This window comes from Maylandia zebra, linkage group LG7 (genome assembly GCF_041146795.1).
Source record: "Maylandia zebra isolate NMK-2024a linkage group LG7, Mzebra_GT3a, whole genome shotgun sequence".
Lineage (NCBI taxonomy): Eukaryota > Metazoa > Chordata > Actinopteri > Cichliformes > Cichlidae > Maylandia > Maylandia zebra.
The window spans coordinates 54,002,596-54,019,527 of record NC_135173.1 but is presented as its reverse complement, the minus strand read 5'-3'; the positions used below and the strand labels follow the sequence as shown (position 1 = coordinate 54,019,527).

The following is a 16,932-nucleotide window of genomic DNA, read 5'->3' as shown; positions in this document are numbered from 1 at the left end:
CCTTTGCATGTTCTGTTCTCCATGAACCGAGGTCATCCCAGAGTAAATATAGATACACCCAAAGGCTCACCAGAAGAGCAAAACGTGACTGAGTGAGTCCTTTTTATGGAACACAGTCTTCGTCTCTCTGTCATTACACACTTATTCCTTCTTTTAAACCAACTAAATATCGGTACACCACATGCTATTCTTAAACATTTAAATCACTTTTATCATTACCATTATAAAGTGATTAGAAAGAGTGGTGCACTTGCATTGTGTGATGCATAGAAATCAAAGAGTGGTGGAAGAGCAGAAAGCGAGAGAGAGGATAAGACCTAGCCACCTGGGAAAGTGTTCTGAAAATCTTTCATGAGCTCTTTTGTCTTGGAAGTCCTGCTGGGGGAACTGGAGTGGAAACCCAAAACCAGAGTGCTGCTCAAAGGCTCAGTGACCTTTTTTTAGATTGCGTTTTCATTCGCACAGGCACAGACATCAAGGCTCCTACATTTAGTCTAATGCAGGCCATTTACATTTAGTCTATGGACCACATCATTAGTGATCATAATGAATTTTAAGCTAAGTTTTAGATGGAGATGCTACAGAAAAAAACGGGAATTTCCCATATTTGCAAAGAGAAATCACACACCCCCAATTCATTTTTTACTTTGGTTTAGCCTGCTTCATACAGCAAAGATCACATACAGACTTCAGATTTGTCTCTTGTTGTAAAGGTTGATTAGAGAGACTCCTGCTGCTCGCAGGCTGCAGAATGTCACTTTGACCCCACTGTTCCTTCTCATTTCTCTGCACAGTTCCTCTTTTTCTACTCTATTTAATTCTTAAATATATCTGTTTGTCCCTTTTTGACCCTTTCTCATCCTTTTTACCCATTCTTTTCTTTAGTCATGTGTCTTGACTAAAGAAGCCTAAAGCAGTATATCTTCAGTTAGCTAGTACTGGGGGTTCCCCTTCATAGCATAGCCATAAAACAAGTTTTATGGCTATGCTATATCCCCTGTCCAGATCAGATAGTTTGTTCTGTACAGAGGATCATTTCATCTAAATTCATTGGGTTTCTCATGTTTTGTACAGTGTCCTTGTGGAGTAAATTTAACCTGTTAAGCTTTCAGTCATTTAAATGATTTTGCATTGAGATTCAAAAGCACATTCATACAACTCCTGAGTACTGGGGTGTGACTTTGGCTTATTTTAAGTGTTGAAAAGCCTGCTGACAAAGCAAATTTCCAGCTATAGAAAAACATAGCACTACCAGAGAAAGTGATATATTGGGTGTTGTTTGTAAAGCCCCCAGCTTCCTATCATCCACTTTTCCCCCCTTATTTCTAAGCACTACTCAGTGTCCCCTCTGCAGCATTTTGTTTGTGTTAGACAAAGCCGTGTAGGCAGACCCAGACAGTGGGATTAGAGGCTGAAGCTGGCCCCTCCAGGGTTTATAGGAAGCTTATTGCGCAGGTAAAAGCCACATTACAAACCCGGAAATGAAAAAAAAAAACCTCATTAAGTTCTCATATGGACTTGTTTTGTAACTTTCTACACTTCCCCTTTGCTGTCTTCTTGAGTGAATCGCTTGCTAAACTCAGCTCGGGGTGGCATAAGAGGTGGCCAGCAGTGTTCTCCTAAAAGGTTTAACATAGCAAATCTAGGTGTTTTTACAAAGGTAGAATCACATTTTATATGCTGGACTAAAGCTGTTGTAAGCACAGTAAGAAATATTTTAAATATTTCACAGTTGTGACAACATACTTTCTTGTTTTTGCATTGCTTAATGTCTTAAAGTGTAATATGAAATGTTGAAGAGGGGGCAGGGTTAATATGGGATGAAGGCTCTTTAAGTCTCACTGGACTGTTTGTGCTGAGGAATCATAATAAGGTGTTCAGTCAGCATACTGCTGTCCTTACCGGGTCTCTGACCACAAGGCTTAACTGGCCTCTCTAATGAAGACTGCCGAAGACCCTTAGACTGTGCAAGACTTCCTATAACTCATCATAGGTTCCCTTTTTTATATAAGTATGTGACATATTCAGCCAGGTAGAAAATTTAAAAAAAGAAAGACACTAGCTCATTTAGCTGCAAAGACCAGAAAAAAATGCATTGCATTTAGTGGAAAAGCAATAGATACTAGGTGCTTTTGTGCCAGAAAATATCATCCTTGTTGTTCTCGTTGAGGCAGGCAAGAAAGAGAAACCATGGTAAAAACAGTGCATCACTCTGGGCTGTCCTCAAATGCCTTCTTGTGTTGAGTGGAAAAGCAAATAGGAAGGTGAGAGGGAGAATTGATCGTTGGATCTTCCAGTAGTCTCTGCATGCATATATCAATCCAGAATGACTTCAGTATAAACAAACGCTGCAGTACCACTAGGTTTGAACTGTTGCCTAATGGATTCGACATGAGGAGAAACGTCCCAGTGGAGCTTTCATAGGGTTTAATCATCTCTGTCGTCTCTAGAAGTCCACACAACCTGTGGCTATTTCCAGTACCTAATGATTATATGCATGCTGACAGCTGTATGAGGCTGCAGGTTCACATTCCTATGACCCAAGTCAAGTCAATGAATGAGTAATATATCAGTTAACTGCTGCATATGCACAGATGTGCACGTGCACATCTTGACTCAAGTGAGCTTAAAGATGCACATGCTAAGCAGTAAAGAGGTTTTCTCTTTTACGTGTCAGAGAATACAGATTTTTACAGTGGATAAGGCAGCTTGTGAGTGCACATCACACTCAGCTCAGCCTGGAAAAGGATGCCAGTAAAAAGAGGCATGTAAGGATCATGGTTGTGAAAACCCAAATCTCTGTCCTTAGATGCCTCGTATCTTTGTCATGTGCTATGGTACCTGGATGGTATTAGAGAGTCTGTGTCGCAGCATGAGGAATTCCTTTATTTATGAAGGATGTGTCACAGTCATGAAAAAGCATGCCTACTTTCCATTATTAAGTGAATATTCAACTTTGATCTTTGATTTCATATTATTATTATCTAATCCCACTTTTATTAAACTTTAACCTCCTAAGACCCGAACTCTTTCATGTCATGCATTTTTAATTTCTCTTTGCTATTTGGGCTGATTGGGACCTGATGAATGTAAAAACCAAGAATTACCAGATTTTATTTTAATTTTTACCAGATTTTTGTTACTGAAAGAAATGAGATCCACATATGAGGACGTTTATTTTAAAATTTTATAGAACAGTGGCAGTATACTGTCCTCGTAAGTGAATATCAGGCCCTTGTAGAGCAAAATTTAGTATTTTGGTCTAGACAACCAAAAATGTGATGTTCACATATGTGGACTCCAGGTCCTAGGAGGTTAAATATGAATGCAGCAAAAGGATGAATTCTGGGTCAAGAATTTTTTAGGCCTTTTTCTCTCACTTGTTCTGGTAATGGAAATGGCTTGAGGTCACTGAACTGCTCTCAAATGTCACTGCAGTCACATGCTCTTATTGATTAGCATGAATGGAAAAAAGATGACATGCTCATTGAGTTCTGAATGGGCTACGAGGGATATTTGTATCACCAGGGTCTGTTAATTTAAACACTGAGAAACCAGTACGGCAGAGCATCTGCTCTGATCGCTGTATATGTGCCGTCCCAGGTGGCTGATGGCTCTTTTTATTGTGTTTGAAAGTAAAACTGCCTCATTTGTCCCTGTAGTCAGTAAATCTTCATCCTCCAGCAGATCTTGTAAACCTGATGGAGCTGTTTATCGCAGTTTGTTTATCTCCATAGATATTTGTTTTTTTTTTAAAACTAGATGATGTGCAGATTTCTTTTTTATAAATATGGTTATAGAGGTAAATATTTGGTTGAACGAATTCTCCATAGTAACAGTGATGTCATACGGTCTGTGAGCTTGTGTTGTGTGGAGAGGCTTCACATTCACTTATCAATTACCAAGAATTACTTTCAGAGTACATCATTGAAAAGTTGGTGTTATTAAACAGTCACCTGCAGGTCCTGGTTAGCAGATTTTTTATTTTTTTTTTGGCTAGTTAAATGTTGCATTGTTGGGAGCTGACTTTAGCAGTTCCACAGTGTCCTGTTTTTTCTTTTTGTAACGCTCAAATACTTCCTCTGAAACACTGGAACACTTCCTTATTTTACTCAGCTTCCCTCGAAACTTTGGGAAATGGGAAGTGTGAATGCCTGAGGTACACCAGGTTGCATTCTCACTTACTACTCTCATGTCATTCAAGTAAGATGAACTTTTAAGCCTCCTGCATCATTTGTAATTTCACATCTCTTGCTTATTTAATCAGAATACCAACTTCCTTGTGCTTCCCAAGCACTGAAATACCAGCAGCGTACAAACAGCAGCTTTCTGTTCTTTACAATAGCCTGGGTCCGTTATTGAATAGCAGCATCGAAATTCAACTCAGCTACTGGTCCCAGCTTCCGCAGTCTGCGTTACTATGGGATACCGCATTAATAGTCAGGTCCCTGTGCCATTTTCATTTTCATTTGATTCTTTTTGAAGTCCTGTGCAGATTAATCTTTCTGTCAGCAGTTAAAGAAGTATTTGCATGCTTTATAGCTAATCGCAATCTATTAAAAAAGAAAAAGTTTAGATTGTACCCGTGTGTTTGCAGTTCCAGGGGATTTGGCTGTGATCCACACAGAGAGCTGTAGAGGGATGTGCTCTGTCGTCGGGCCAAGTGCACGTTAGTAGGCTAAGCGAGGCCATGTACAAAAAGCACAGCGTATTTGCCGTACAAGTTTAGACTAGCAGCTGCCACCTAGTCCTCTCCAATATGCTACAGTTGACATTGCCAAAATCCTTCATTGTGTGTTTGCCTCTAAATAGTTTCTATCATTTAATTCATGCCTTGTTCTCTGTAAATTTCTATTTTATGTTGCTTCAGCTGCTATTATAGAACTTCATCAGTTAGCCTTTATCTGTTTCTTATTCTGCCCACTTTGCTCTGGCTGTTACTATCATGTTTATTAATACAGTTTTTTTTTGGGAAAGTACAAACTTTACCTGGTAATGGCTCTAAAACAGTTAGGGGAATACCAACATGATTACTGCTTAGTCAGACATCAGAGCTGTCACACAGAGAAAAGGGGGATCATCAGACTAATCATTAATATTGTTTGTAGGTCACAGTATTGCAGTGTTTGACCAACAGAATTTCCCTCATCCAACAGTAGATTCATGCTTTTAGTAGTTTCTTTCAACACGCTTTCTAATAAGCTGTTTATAACTTCTTGGTCTTATGGATATATTTTTTTAACTATTTCTGGTAAGAAAAAAGTAGGATTTAGTAAGTTTTATCAAATAATATGCATTCTGTATTTGCATGACCCTCAACAGAGAGCAGAGAGGACTGCTTTTTAAAAACAGAAACCTTTGGTGCACAGCTCTGCTATGAGCATGGTGCTTTGTGAAGACAACTCTGTGTACAGTATCTTTGACTGGTTTTAATGATTTTACTGTTAACCTGTTTTTGTCACTGTTACACACTTTCTCTGGAGCTGTGTTGGTACCCCTGTGGTGAGCCTGTGGTTAATCTTTCATCAAACAGACTTTTAGCCTCCTGCTCAAGCTTGAATATATCTCTGAGCACTAAGCTCGTGGGTTCTATGGTCGTAATTTTTAGAGTATGTACAATACAGTGTCTATTTGAATTTGCACAGTTGACACTAATACTTCACTGTCACAGTGTAGGAACTATTCATAGTGGTTAATGATTACCTCATCTAATTTGTAAACCCTACTATATCAAAGACATGTTCATCTGATTTTAAATCCCTTGAGCTCATAAATAATATGAGAGAAATTAACAATTCTGTACTTTTTCTGTTTTCTCTTGCAGCACTTCCATGATGGGCGTAAGGCACAGCAGCACATTGAAAGCTCGTGGAAACAGCTGGAAGCGGTAAGTGAACCTATTTACGTGCAGTTCCACAGTTGTGCACTAGTTGCAACAAATACATACTGAGCTTGCATCATTTGCAACTATAACATTATGAAATTATAAATGACTAAAATAAACCATTTTTTCTGGATCGCTTGTCAGTTTCTCTTGGCTTGGGAGCCAGAGGCACTTCAGATTTTCGTGGCAGCCTAACCCAACCTAGAAATGAGTGTAATACAAGGTGAAAAAAACAAACAAACAAAAGCAATACTTCTTTGAACAAACAAATATCTGTTTCTTTATGAAGGATTTGCTCCAGGCATTTTAGATCATTCGAGTTATTTCCCAGGTGAAGAGTTGCTACCAGTCAGCAGTAATAAAGTAAAATATATAAAGCACATCATTATCAAAAACTGCCAGACATGAGGTGTTAGTGGGAAAAATGTAAATCAGCAGAGGTCCTTGTACAGAAAAACCTCCTGTTATGTCCTAAAATCTCAGTGTACATTTTCTTTTACATGCAGTGAGGGGGACAGAAGTCACACACTGTAAATAATAATAATGACATCAGATGAATTGATTGATACACACACTGCCTGAGGTGCACCTAGTACTGAAGACTGAAACACTGAAGTATAATGTAAATATCAGCTGCTGGCAAGATTTTAAGTACATTGTTTCTCGTGCTGAAAAAGTGCAGGTCCAGGATTTCTGTTTGTATTTGTAGTAAAGAAGCTCGAAGAGAAATTGCACAGAACACTACTTCTTATCTCTGGCTGGCCCCTTTGACGGGGGAGAGAAAGCGTGTGAGAGAGATGCCTTGTCCTTCTCAAACTTCTCTGTGCACTCAATGGATACCATTGTATGTGAGGCAGATAGGCATAGTTCAGAGTGCACACTAGCCCAACAAACACTGATTGTTCAGTTAGAGGGGTCGAAAGAGGGTTGGATGAATGCTTGTTTTTCTGTACACAAATGACCACTATGAACATTTGTTTAATCTGCAGACTGCAGACTTTAACAAACCCTGTTCCTGTGTCAGTTGACATAAACTGACCTCTGCTGCACACAACGCCAGGCCTTAAATGTATTTGACGTACACGTACACATTATGACGTCCATTACTGTGCTTATTTAAAAGTCAAGTAATATAGCGTTCTGCTATAGCTCGTGGCAGGAATTGACTGATGTAATGTGTGTGATCTCATTAAATCATTAAACCCTCTTATTTCAGAGTAAAAAACGGTTTGAGAGGGAGTGTAAAGAGGCAGAAAGAGCACAGCAGTACTTTGAGAAGATGGATGCTGACATTAACGTGACTAAGGCTGACGTGGAAAAGGTATGTGTTGTGTCACCTCATATCCAATGAGCTTGCCCTGTACCCTTCATGCTTAACACGACTGCCTGGGCTTCTCACCCTCCCACCTAGCAACCTTTTTGTCACGATTTTCTTTTCCACGTATTCCCCCTTTTATGCCCCGATCCTGAGTCCTCGTTCCAATGAGCCTAAAAGACAGCAAAGACTGACTGATGACGTTCTTGATGCCAGGAACTGTGCGAAGAAGCTGGCATTGTCCCAGCAGCACAGTGATCTGCTGCTAAACAAAGCTGATAGCAGCAACAAGTCTGGATTATCTATGTAGAACAGCCACCAAACATCTTTGTTTAGTATAAAAAGGTTTGGTTCTCTTATGTGTCTTTCGGTTTATACATGTAGGTTTGTTTTTACTTTTTGACTGTGAAAAACTAAATAAGTAGTGTGCTGTTTTAGAGATTATATGTTCTGTTCAATAAATCATCACAAGGAGCAATCATCCGATTCTCAGAACTTGCAGCCCACAGTCTCCTGGGCCCGTAGCTGATGTCATTTCCTGTTGTCATGACCAATTAAAAGAGCCCTCAAAATCTCAGACCCACACAGCTCCCACGCCCGCAAGGCATCATGGGTCAGCAGCGCATGTTCCTGCTGCTCATCAGCTGTTGGAGCAGAGCTGAGGCTCACAGTTGACACAGTTCAGACCTGATTATTATGCAAATATAGGCTGGAATAAAGAGCCTTTCTACACTCTGGACATGCAGCCAGAGAACTACAGTCATCTTAAGAGAGCACTGAACTCAGCTGGAAAGACAGCAGCTCAAGAATCTATTGTTGAAGCAGGAGTTGCTGTACTCATATCAGAGTTATGTTTATTATCACACAACATTCATAAATTGCACATGATATCAGCAAATGAAACGATCATTTGATTTTCACTTTATTTGAGTTCAGCCTGTTTGTAAAGTGGGGACATAAACTGTGTCATAGTATGCCAGATTCTTCACAAAATAGTCTTAATCTTACATTATAGGTACATATGCAAGCAATGTTCATGAACAGTGTATGAACCGTAGTTAACTTGACAAGCCCATTAAAACCACTGATATTGCCCTTTTATTTAAATACATCTCTCACATTACATATCATTTAATTGTGCTTTAGTCCTCTCCTAGTCCTTCTCCTTTGGATCATTTGGGTGAACTTGGCTTGCTTTTTTACTTACTCATCTTTCAGGAAAACCTGAAAGATGATCTTGTCAGCGTCTTTCTATAACAGGTACTTTTCTTCCAAAAAGTACAAAAAAGCAGAGCTTAGTGTTCTTATTAAGATATAGAGTATAGCCACTTAGACACTTGCGTTATTACATTTGCTGCAAAATACATGCACAGTTTAAAGGTACCCAGATGAAATGTCACAACCACAGCTAAGTTTGCATTTTAGTCATAGTGAAAAATGTTGCTCCATGAGGAGGTTTGGGGTGAACAGATAGGTGGTGGCATGGTGGTAGGAAAAGCAGAGAAAGAGTCATGTATATTTTGACCTGTCCAAATCAGTATTTTCCAGCTAAGTTGGCTAAATATTTAACAGAGATGTATTTTGAAAGTTCACTTCAACTAGATGCTTTTGTCGGTCATGCAGTGCCCTTAATGCAAAAGAGCTGCTGTTTGTCGAGCTGGAGTTTTGTGGTTTTAAGCACAGCTGGAGCAAACCTCTAAGTGTTCTCTCTCCACCTCTGGCAAACAAATCCCTTAATTAGGGGTTTGGATTTGCAGCCCAGATATCCACAAACACAGTTACGGTTCTTTGAGGGACCCCCGGCCCTCACACACACTGACAGACTTCCCTGTTGTGGATTCTCCGTCATAAAGTATAGGGACACAACATATTGCCTTCCTCTCAACTGTTCAGCCTCTACCAGTAGCGGAGAACAGCAGCTTAAAATCCCACTACTTTAGTGGTGATCGTGTTTGTTTATTCTGATACCAGCTTCCTTTTTTAGCGATGATTCTCGAGGTGGTGCAGGAAGTGCATCTATAGCAACTTCTTGTTTAGCTAGAAACAGCTAATAATTCTTTTGTGTGTATGTGTGTGTTTGTAAATTTATTTTATGCCATGCCTTGAAGCGAAGTTTCCATAAGGTAGGTCCAGCGAGCAGAGAACCCGTATCTGTCGGAACACACACTGTCTCGACTTGTGTCTCGATATACACACGGTCTCCTGTAGAGTCTGACACATAGCCTCAACCAGGTCTGTTACCACGCCCTGTCCTGTCTGACTGTGGCTTATCGCGCTGTCTGCTGCTGTACACTTTCCCACTCTTGATTTTTATGTGTAAGAAATATGAGAGAAAGGCTGATTATGCTAAGTCAAACCTTTATAAACATTCATGCAGTTTGTGTTCCACATCCTCATTATTTCATCAAACTCTTCTTTAAAATCCACATTTGACAGCTAGATAAATAACTTGAAATGTGTAAATATGTATTTATACCCATTAGTGACAGCTAGCAAAACAGGTAATTTCCAGAAAATGACAACAGGATGTGATGTGGCTGCAGGCACAGCAACTCGTTTTGAAGCACTGGCAAAGTTACCATGGTGATAGCGCGTACCCTCATTATTTCTAAACACATTCAGTACACTTTGCATGCACCTACACTTGCAAAGCACATACGCTAAATGCATGCTCACATGCTGGCGTTTAGAATTTAAACAGCTGGACTTCTCCATGTGCTTTTTAGCTTTTCTCTAGATTTCACGTTCCTTGTCTTTCGTAGGCTGTGTGACTCACAGCCAATCATTTTCCACTGAGGTATCATTTGTCATCCCTCATGTGCTGGAAATAATGTACCTTTGTATCTGACGTGTGTCTCGATGTACTCTGTGTGTGTGTGTGTGTGTGTGTGTGTGTGTGTGTGTGTGTGTGTGTGTGTGTGTGTGTGTGTGTGTGAGAGTAAATGAGTCAGTGAGTTAGAGATACTCTGCTCTTGCTCTTAGTTCGGTGTGTAGGTGAAAACTGGATGAAGTCCTTTAAATGTTTCCTCTTCACTATGAGAGATCAGGGTTATGTTTCCTTGGCTGGCTCATACAGTTATACAGCTGCTCTTTTTTCTGTGTAGCCTTCAGCAGATTAAATGCTGATCACAATCACAGGTTCATGAGGTAACTCTTTGTTACAGATGACCCATTGAAATCAGTATTTATGTGAGGACGGCCTTAGGTCTGATGGAAAGAGGAAACAGATAGGAGTACTTAGCTGCACGCAACACTAACGCACATACACACAACCCGCACAGGCTGTCTAGCTGAGATAATCTCATCTCCATCTGCTTAGATTCGTAATAGGCCTCTCCTGCAGCATTTCTGACTGCCTTCCTTCCTTCCCTTAGACTAGCTTAAAATAATCAACATTATCGACAGCAGAGGCAGGCCAGACGGGGCGGACAGAGAAAATCCAAATCCCTCCATTCTGCAGCCTGTGCAGGCTGTTGTCGTCTTCTTTATTTGTTTGTTCTGCCCTACATATAATCTAATGCCAAAGGCTGTTGCTGCTTCACAACTCTGAATTGCACCTTTAGATATGCATTCACAAGCTCTCTGTGAATATGTGTGTACATATGCATGAGTGCTCATATACACAAATAGTTGACTCATTTAGGTTTTTATGCTCTGGCTGTGTCTGTGGTCTGTTTTCATCAGGGGACACGAGGTTAGTGAAGAGAATGTGGTTGTGATATATGTGCTTGTGTGTGTGTTTTTTCTTCAGGCACGACAGCAAGCTCAGATGAGGCACCAGATGGCTAGTGACAGTAAGAGCGAATACGCCGCCTACCTGGAGAAGTTCAACAAGGAACAGAATGAACATTACTATACAATTATTCCCAACATATTCCAGGTACATACAACAGCTCTGCAGTGTATGATTTACCTCAGCCGATTTGTCATAAAGCTGGTTTTGGTTCATCAGTGTCACCATTAAATAGAAATTATTTACTCTTCCCACGTGAGAATATTAACACCTCCAAAATTATTGCATTTTTTTCTGTTTTTTCTGTTTTTTCTCACGTAACCAATGATTGCACAGTAATGCACTTTTATCTTGTGAATTCAAAGCTGTTTGCAACTTGCTACACTCAACCCCCCCTGCAGGTCTGTTGCTAAAATTACATTTTTGTCATGCAGGAAACACTGACAGAAGCAAGCAGTCCTTATTTTAAGTGCAGTTATTTTTGTCTTATCTTCATCTTACAGTTACAAAGTTTGTGACTTTGAATTCACTGTTTTGTAAAGTTCATGATTTTTGAGCGCTCCCATTTCCAGTGTTGTTTGGTCTGACCATCAAAGACAGCATCAAAAGACAGCACTTTGAGATAGATTAAAGGGTTTTTGATTTTTTTCCAGTCAAACTCTACCCACACTTTTGTTTATGTATAAATATGCTTGTATCGAACTGTAGAAACTTCAAGACATGGAGGAGAAAAGAATTGAGAGGATATCAGTGTGCATGAAGACATTTGCAGACGTGGATCGCCAGGTGCTGCCCATTGTGGGAAAATGTTTAGATGGCATGACAAATGCTGCCGAGTCCATTGAGCCCAAGGCTGTGAGTATCTGTCTATTTATCCATTTAGTCAATTATTTCCTTGTGGTAACAATACTAATTGGCAATAAATCCTATAACCTTGAAAAGCCTGTGTATTTCCCCTTAAATGGTGCCACAATAGTAAGGAAAATGCATTTGTGGGTTGAGTATCGGAGAATGTGGGTTTTGCTAATGAAAAACTTGGAAGATCTTTTGGATGACTGAAGTCTAAAGAAACAAAACATACTGGCAATTAAACAATTTCTTCATTTAACAAACAGGGCCTCGGTAGCATGTGGAAGAAGCATATACAGCATATACAGCTGCTCTACAGCCTCTCTCTGTATATATTATAATATCTGGGTGGTCTTTATCCTTCAAACTTGGGTCCAGCTTGGGGGTTACTGCTCCATTACCATGGAGACCACTCTTACCTTCATCCTGCACATCTTCTCTAGCTCCTCTCTCAGCCTTTGTTACTTCTTGAGCTTGCTGTGTTCCTTCTTCCAGATGTTGCTATCACTCGGTATAGCTGTATCTGTCACTACAGTCGTCCTCTCTGCTTGTCCACCACTGCTATGTCCAGTTGGTTAGCCATCACCAGTTTGTCTGTCTGTATCTGGAAGTCCCACAGAGTTTTAGCGTACTCTGGGGGCCTGGGGGGGGGGGTTATCCCATTTTCATCTTGAGACTTCCAGGCTATACTCAGCAGAGATGTTCCTGTATACTATGCCAGAAAATTGGTTATGGCATTCCATATACGCCCTGCCTGTTAGCATCTTGAACCCCTACTATTATATGTTGGATTGTCTCAGGAGCACCTCTGCACAGTCTGCACCTAGTGTCTTGCCAGCTATATATGTATACTATATACATGTACCTCTTAACCAGGTCTTGGTTAACCCATCACTGTATGGGGGTTATTACTCAATCAGCCAGTCTATCACTGACAACCCACACAATCCCAATTATGCTTTCACTTAAACAACAAGTAGTTGAAGTCTTGGGGGACTTGTTAAAAGGTGAAAACACCTCGCCTCTCCAAACAAAGTGGGAGGACCTTGTCGTAAATAGAAAAGCTGTACAAGCTTATTCAATTACTATAGTCCCCTCTTACAGTAAGGAAAATTAGTGACATACATTTCTTTAGCTTGTATGTCACTAATTCTTTAGCTTTCTGTGTTAAAAATACTCCTCCTTAAAGGGGTATTACGCTGATATTAGACAGAAAATTCCATTAATCCCTCAACAGATGTACTTCACACCTGGTGAAAGCAATTGTGTAATATGTGTGGTTTTGGAAGGAAACTTATAAAGACTGAAATAGTAAGAGTGATTGTGTCATTAGGATTATATCCATTTTGGCTGTAGGATTACCATTTCTGACAGAGCTGCACACTGGGGATGTGAAATCTGAAAGACACGTATATTTAGGAGCATTTATCAAGTGAAGGCGTTTTTGAGAATATATTACGAAAAGTCACAGAGAATTAGGCATTTAGTGCTTCCTTTTTGGCTACTCTTTTTTATTCAAATATGTTTAAAGTGGATCTGAATAAAATTCAAACTTCAACACCGTTATTTTTTACCTTAAAGATGATGAATGCCGGTTAACAGACATGGTTTTTAGTTGAACAGAGTAACACAGAGTTAGGTAGCCTAACTCTGGTAAATGGTAACAAAGGCTAGCTATGAGTAGCTGTAAAGCGCACACATTAATGTGTTAAATCTTGCCCCGTTTCTAGTCTTTATGCTAAGTTTAGAAAGCTGGCCAGCTGCTGCGGCTTCATATTTCATAGGCAGATGTGAGAGGTTTATCAGTCTTGTCATTTATCTCTCCTGGAAAGAGAAAAAAGTCAGTTTCTAATATGTCAGACAATTCCTTAAAGAAAACGTAAACCAAGGATTAAGGTTGTGTCTCATTGCTTATAGTTATTTATTATTTAAATAGGTAAAAGGAGAGCAGCATTTGCCTGTGTTTAAAAGTGTGATATATTGAGCTGTCACATGTTGGCTGCCTGCTGTATGACAAAAAAACCCGAAACCATCCGCAGGGATCACATAGTTTGTGTATGTGTAGCTGTGTATGTGTGTGTCCTTGGCTAGGCTCCAGGAAGATGATTCTGTGCTGGAGTAAACAACGGCAGGGAATAACACATCACATGCTACTTTTCCTCTGGCAGATACTCTTCCTCTTTTCTTCTTCTCTCACATATGGAGGACACAAGAGCAGATCTCTGACCCCCTGATCCTAACTCCAACCAGACCCTTTGCTATTATCAGTTCAGAAAGGCTGGTGTGCACTGCAACTGATGAATGTGCGTCTTCCTGTGTCTGAGAAGCCTGGCTGTATCCCCGACCTCAGTGTTTGCTCATAACTCCTGCCTGACAGATTTAGGCCTTTTCCTCTTTCTTCTGTAGGCCACAAACTGAGTAATTCCAGCTTCTCTTCTTTCTTGACACACTCTTGAATTGTTATCAGAGAGAAAGTGATATAAACAACTGAGTCACCGGGCCACATTTGTGTTGCGTATAATCACCAGACCTATGATGCTCGAGACATTCTCAAACAACAAAGACCCTCCCTTTAGTTATTGTTTGGTATCTGAAAAGCTACTTTGAAAAAGTCGTTGACGCAATTAAAGAGGTTCCAGGATTAAGGGTTCTGCTAACTGCTGCAACTGTTGTCTCTCACTAGGACTCTAAGCAGGTGGTGGAGTCCTTCAAGTCCGGTTTCGAGCCCCCAGGAGATGTAGAGTTTGAGGACTATGGCCAGGCCATGAAGAGGACAGTATCTGAAACCAGCCTGTCCAACACCAAAGAGAGCAAAGAGAAGCCTGGTGTCAAGGCCAAAAGCAAACTGTGGCCTTTCATTAAGAACAAGAACAAGGTAACAATGAATGAACACCTTACTCAAAAATCACTGCTACACCCGAACGTATTGCAAAACATCACTAGTTGTGGTGCAGTTTCCTCGCCTGGAGCTCACTTTGCACTTTCAGGAGATTTATATGGGCTGGGGTGGAGGGATATTACAGGTCCCATTATGTTTGTTCTTATGACTTTTTATTTAGTGGCTGTAGAAATATATGTGTTCAGTGTTTGTAGTGTGTGTTACAGTCTTGGTGTTGATTCTGTATTAAATTTATATATTTTTAATAGATTTTTTTGACTTTTGTTCACTATGTTAACTTCAGAAATTTATTGCTAGTTCTCTGTTATTATTGCCATTTTTGTTGTTATTATTTGCCACCCGTTTCCTCCCCTGGCAATCACCCTCACCGATTTTGGAGCCTCCCTTTCATAACACACACTAATATATTTCTACTTTTCACTCTATGAACGGACTCAAGTGGCAGATATTAACTTCCTCTTGGATCTGATGTAACAGTCTTCCCTCAGTACTTTTCCACTGACTGATCATCCTTGAGTAGCTTCCTTTAGCTTCCTGTGTCTAAACATCAAGACTGATCTCTGGCTGTCTTATGGGCTGGTGGCACTGTTGGTATTGAATTAGAACAGAGTGTGATTGAGCAATCGTTTGTGAGTGTGTGCGCGTGTGTGTGTGTGCACGTCTGTGTGGGTGAGGGAGAAAGCGAGTTTGTGCAATGCTACATGAGAAACCCTGGTGTGCAGAAAATGGTGCAACCTCCCAAAATTAAGGCAAACTTGTAAAGGCAGAATTGGGGAGCATAGTGTACAGAGAGGTATTTACACTGTACATGCACACAAGGACACATGCATGCCAACAGAAACACAAAAACAATATTGGTTTACAGAATAAAAAAAAAGATTTCTTAATCGCGCACCAGTGCATGTGCAATGTGCATCATGTGGTATCCTAAAACTCATCACTGCTTCACTCTCTCTCCTTAACTGCTGGTTGATGAATTATGCAGTCAGATGTTTTAGAGCCGCAATAAGCAATTAGATTAGGCTGATGATGGCCTCAAATTCAGCAGCTGTTATCCTCGGGGATGTGGTGAATTACTCGTCTTAGCTGGCATGTTGACGAGGTTGGGAAAGTAAAAAAACAAAACTCAAACGGAGGTTTCTAAAATGGAAGCCGGCATGCGCTTTGAAACTCTTCGCTGTTTGCTTTGTGCATCTGCTTGCTTTAACACGTTTGTGCGCTTTCTACTCACTCTGGTCATTTTGTTCTTTTTAATTCTTTAATTTTTTTATGTTTTATGTGTTGAACAGTTTATTTTTTCCCACAACATAACTGCTACTCTGGGTTTGACATCCCTTTGGTTGTCTTTTATGTTCCTTTGGGTTTTCTGTTGCGTGTGTTTATTTTTTAATATTTGTAGGAGGCTTATTTATTTTGTTTTGTGTTCCCTCCTCCTTTTCCTCCTTTGTCTTTTTTCGTTGGATTCTTCTTCTTCTTCTTCTTCTTCTTCTTCTTCTTCTTCCACGTTTTTCCTCTTCCTCTCCGTCACGGCTCCCTCTCTTATTGGTAGCTTATGTCCCTGTTAACGTCCCCCCACCAGCCCCCACCTGCCCCCCCAGCCTCATCCCCACCCTCACCCTCTGCTGTTCCCAACGACCCCCAGTCTCCCAAGCAGCACAAGGAGCCCCTCTCCCACCGCCTCAACGACTTCATGGCCTCCAAACCCAAAATGCACTGCCTCCGGAGCCTGAGGCGAGGGGTAAGTGTGTGTGTGTCCAAGCCAGCTTTGTGCCTGTGTTTGTGTGTCTGTACACCTGTACCTGAGCTGTGTGGCTGCTACACTGTATGAGTGAATAATCCAAAGACGTGCTGAGCTTTCTTGGATGGTCATGATGGCTACAGCATCATTATTACTTCTGTTGCCAGTAACCAATCAAGTGTAAGCAACGCGACCTCCAACAAGTGTCCCACCTTCACTCATACAGTGCTCAGCTTTTGTGCTTCTCTAGCATGCTTCTGTAGAGCATTACCATTACCTATTGACTCCATGGTATGTGTCCTACTCACCAACAGCCTCTTCATCTTGTCCCTTCATTCTTCAGATTAACTGTGCTCACAATGACAGTCCCTCTCTACCACCTTCCCCTTCTGACAGAAACTAAGGAGCCTAAGCAGTGTTGGCAGTAGCATGAAGACTGCACTTGCTCCCTGTGCTCTTCTCTGCAGTCTATGCTGGAGGCAGATTGTTTTGGGTTTTGCACGTGCTAGGAACC

The 16,932-nt window shown here is 40.7% G+C and overlaps 1 protein-coding gene across 24 annotated transcripts in view; it reads left to right on the top strand.

Moving 5' to 3' along the window:
- The window catches only part of fnbp1b (formin binding protein 1b), a 54,644-nt gene that overhangs the window by 22,703 nt on the left and 15,009 nt on the right, over nt 1-16,932 (top strand). For 12 of the 24 annotated variants that reach the window (XR_013099540.1, XM_076886685.1, XM_076886680.1 and 9 more), the window contains exons 5-11: nt 5,825-5,887; nt 7,101-7,205; nt 9,308-9,322; nt 10,951-11,079; nt 11,641-11,787; nt 14,465-14,656; nt 16,230-16,418. Coding sequence is in view for 23 of the 24 variants with exons in the window: in XM_076886685.1 (XP_076742800.1) it covers nt 5,825-5,887; nt 7,101-7,205; nt 9,308-9,322; nt 10,951-11,079; nt 11,641-11,787; nt 14,465-14,656; nt 16,230-16,418 (840 nt within the window). In the remaining variant the exon portion in view is untranslated. The remainder of the gene's footprint in view (nt 1-5,824; nt 5,888-7,100; nt 7,206-9,307; nt 9,323-10,950; nt 11,080-11,640; nt 11,788-14,464; nt 14,657-16,229; nt 16,419-16,932) is intronic. The other 12 variants (XM_076886691.1, XM_076886690.1, XM_076886688.1 and 9 more) reach the window with 5 other exon arrangements.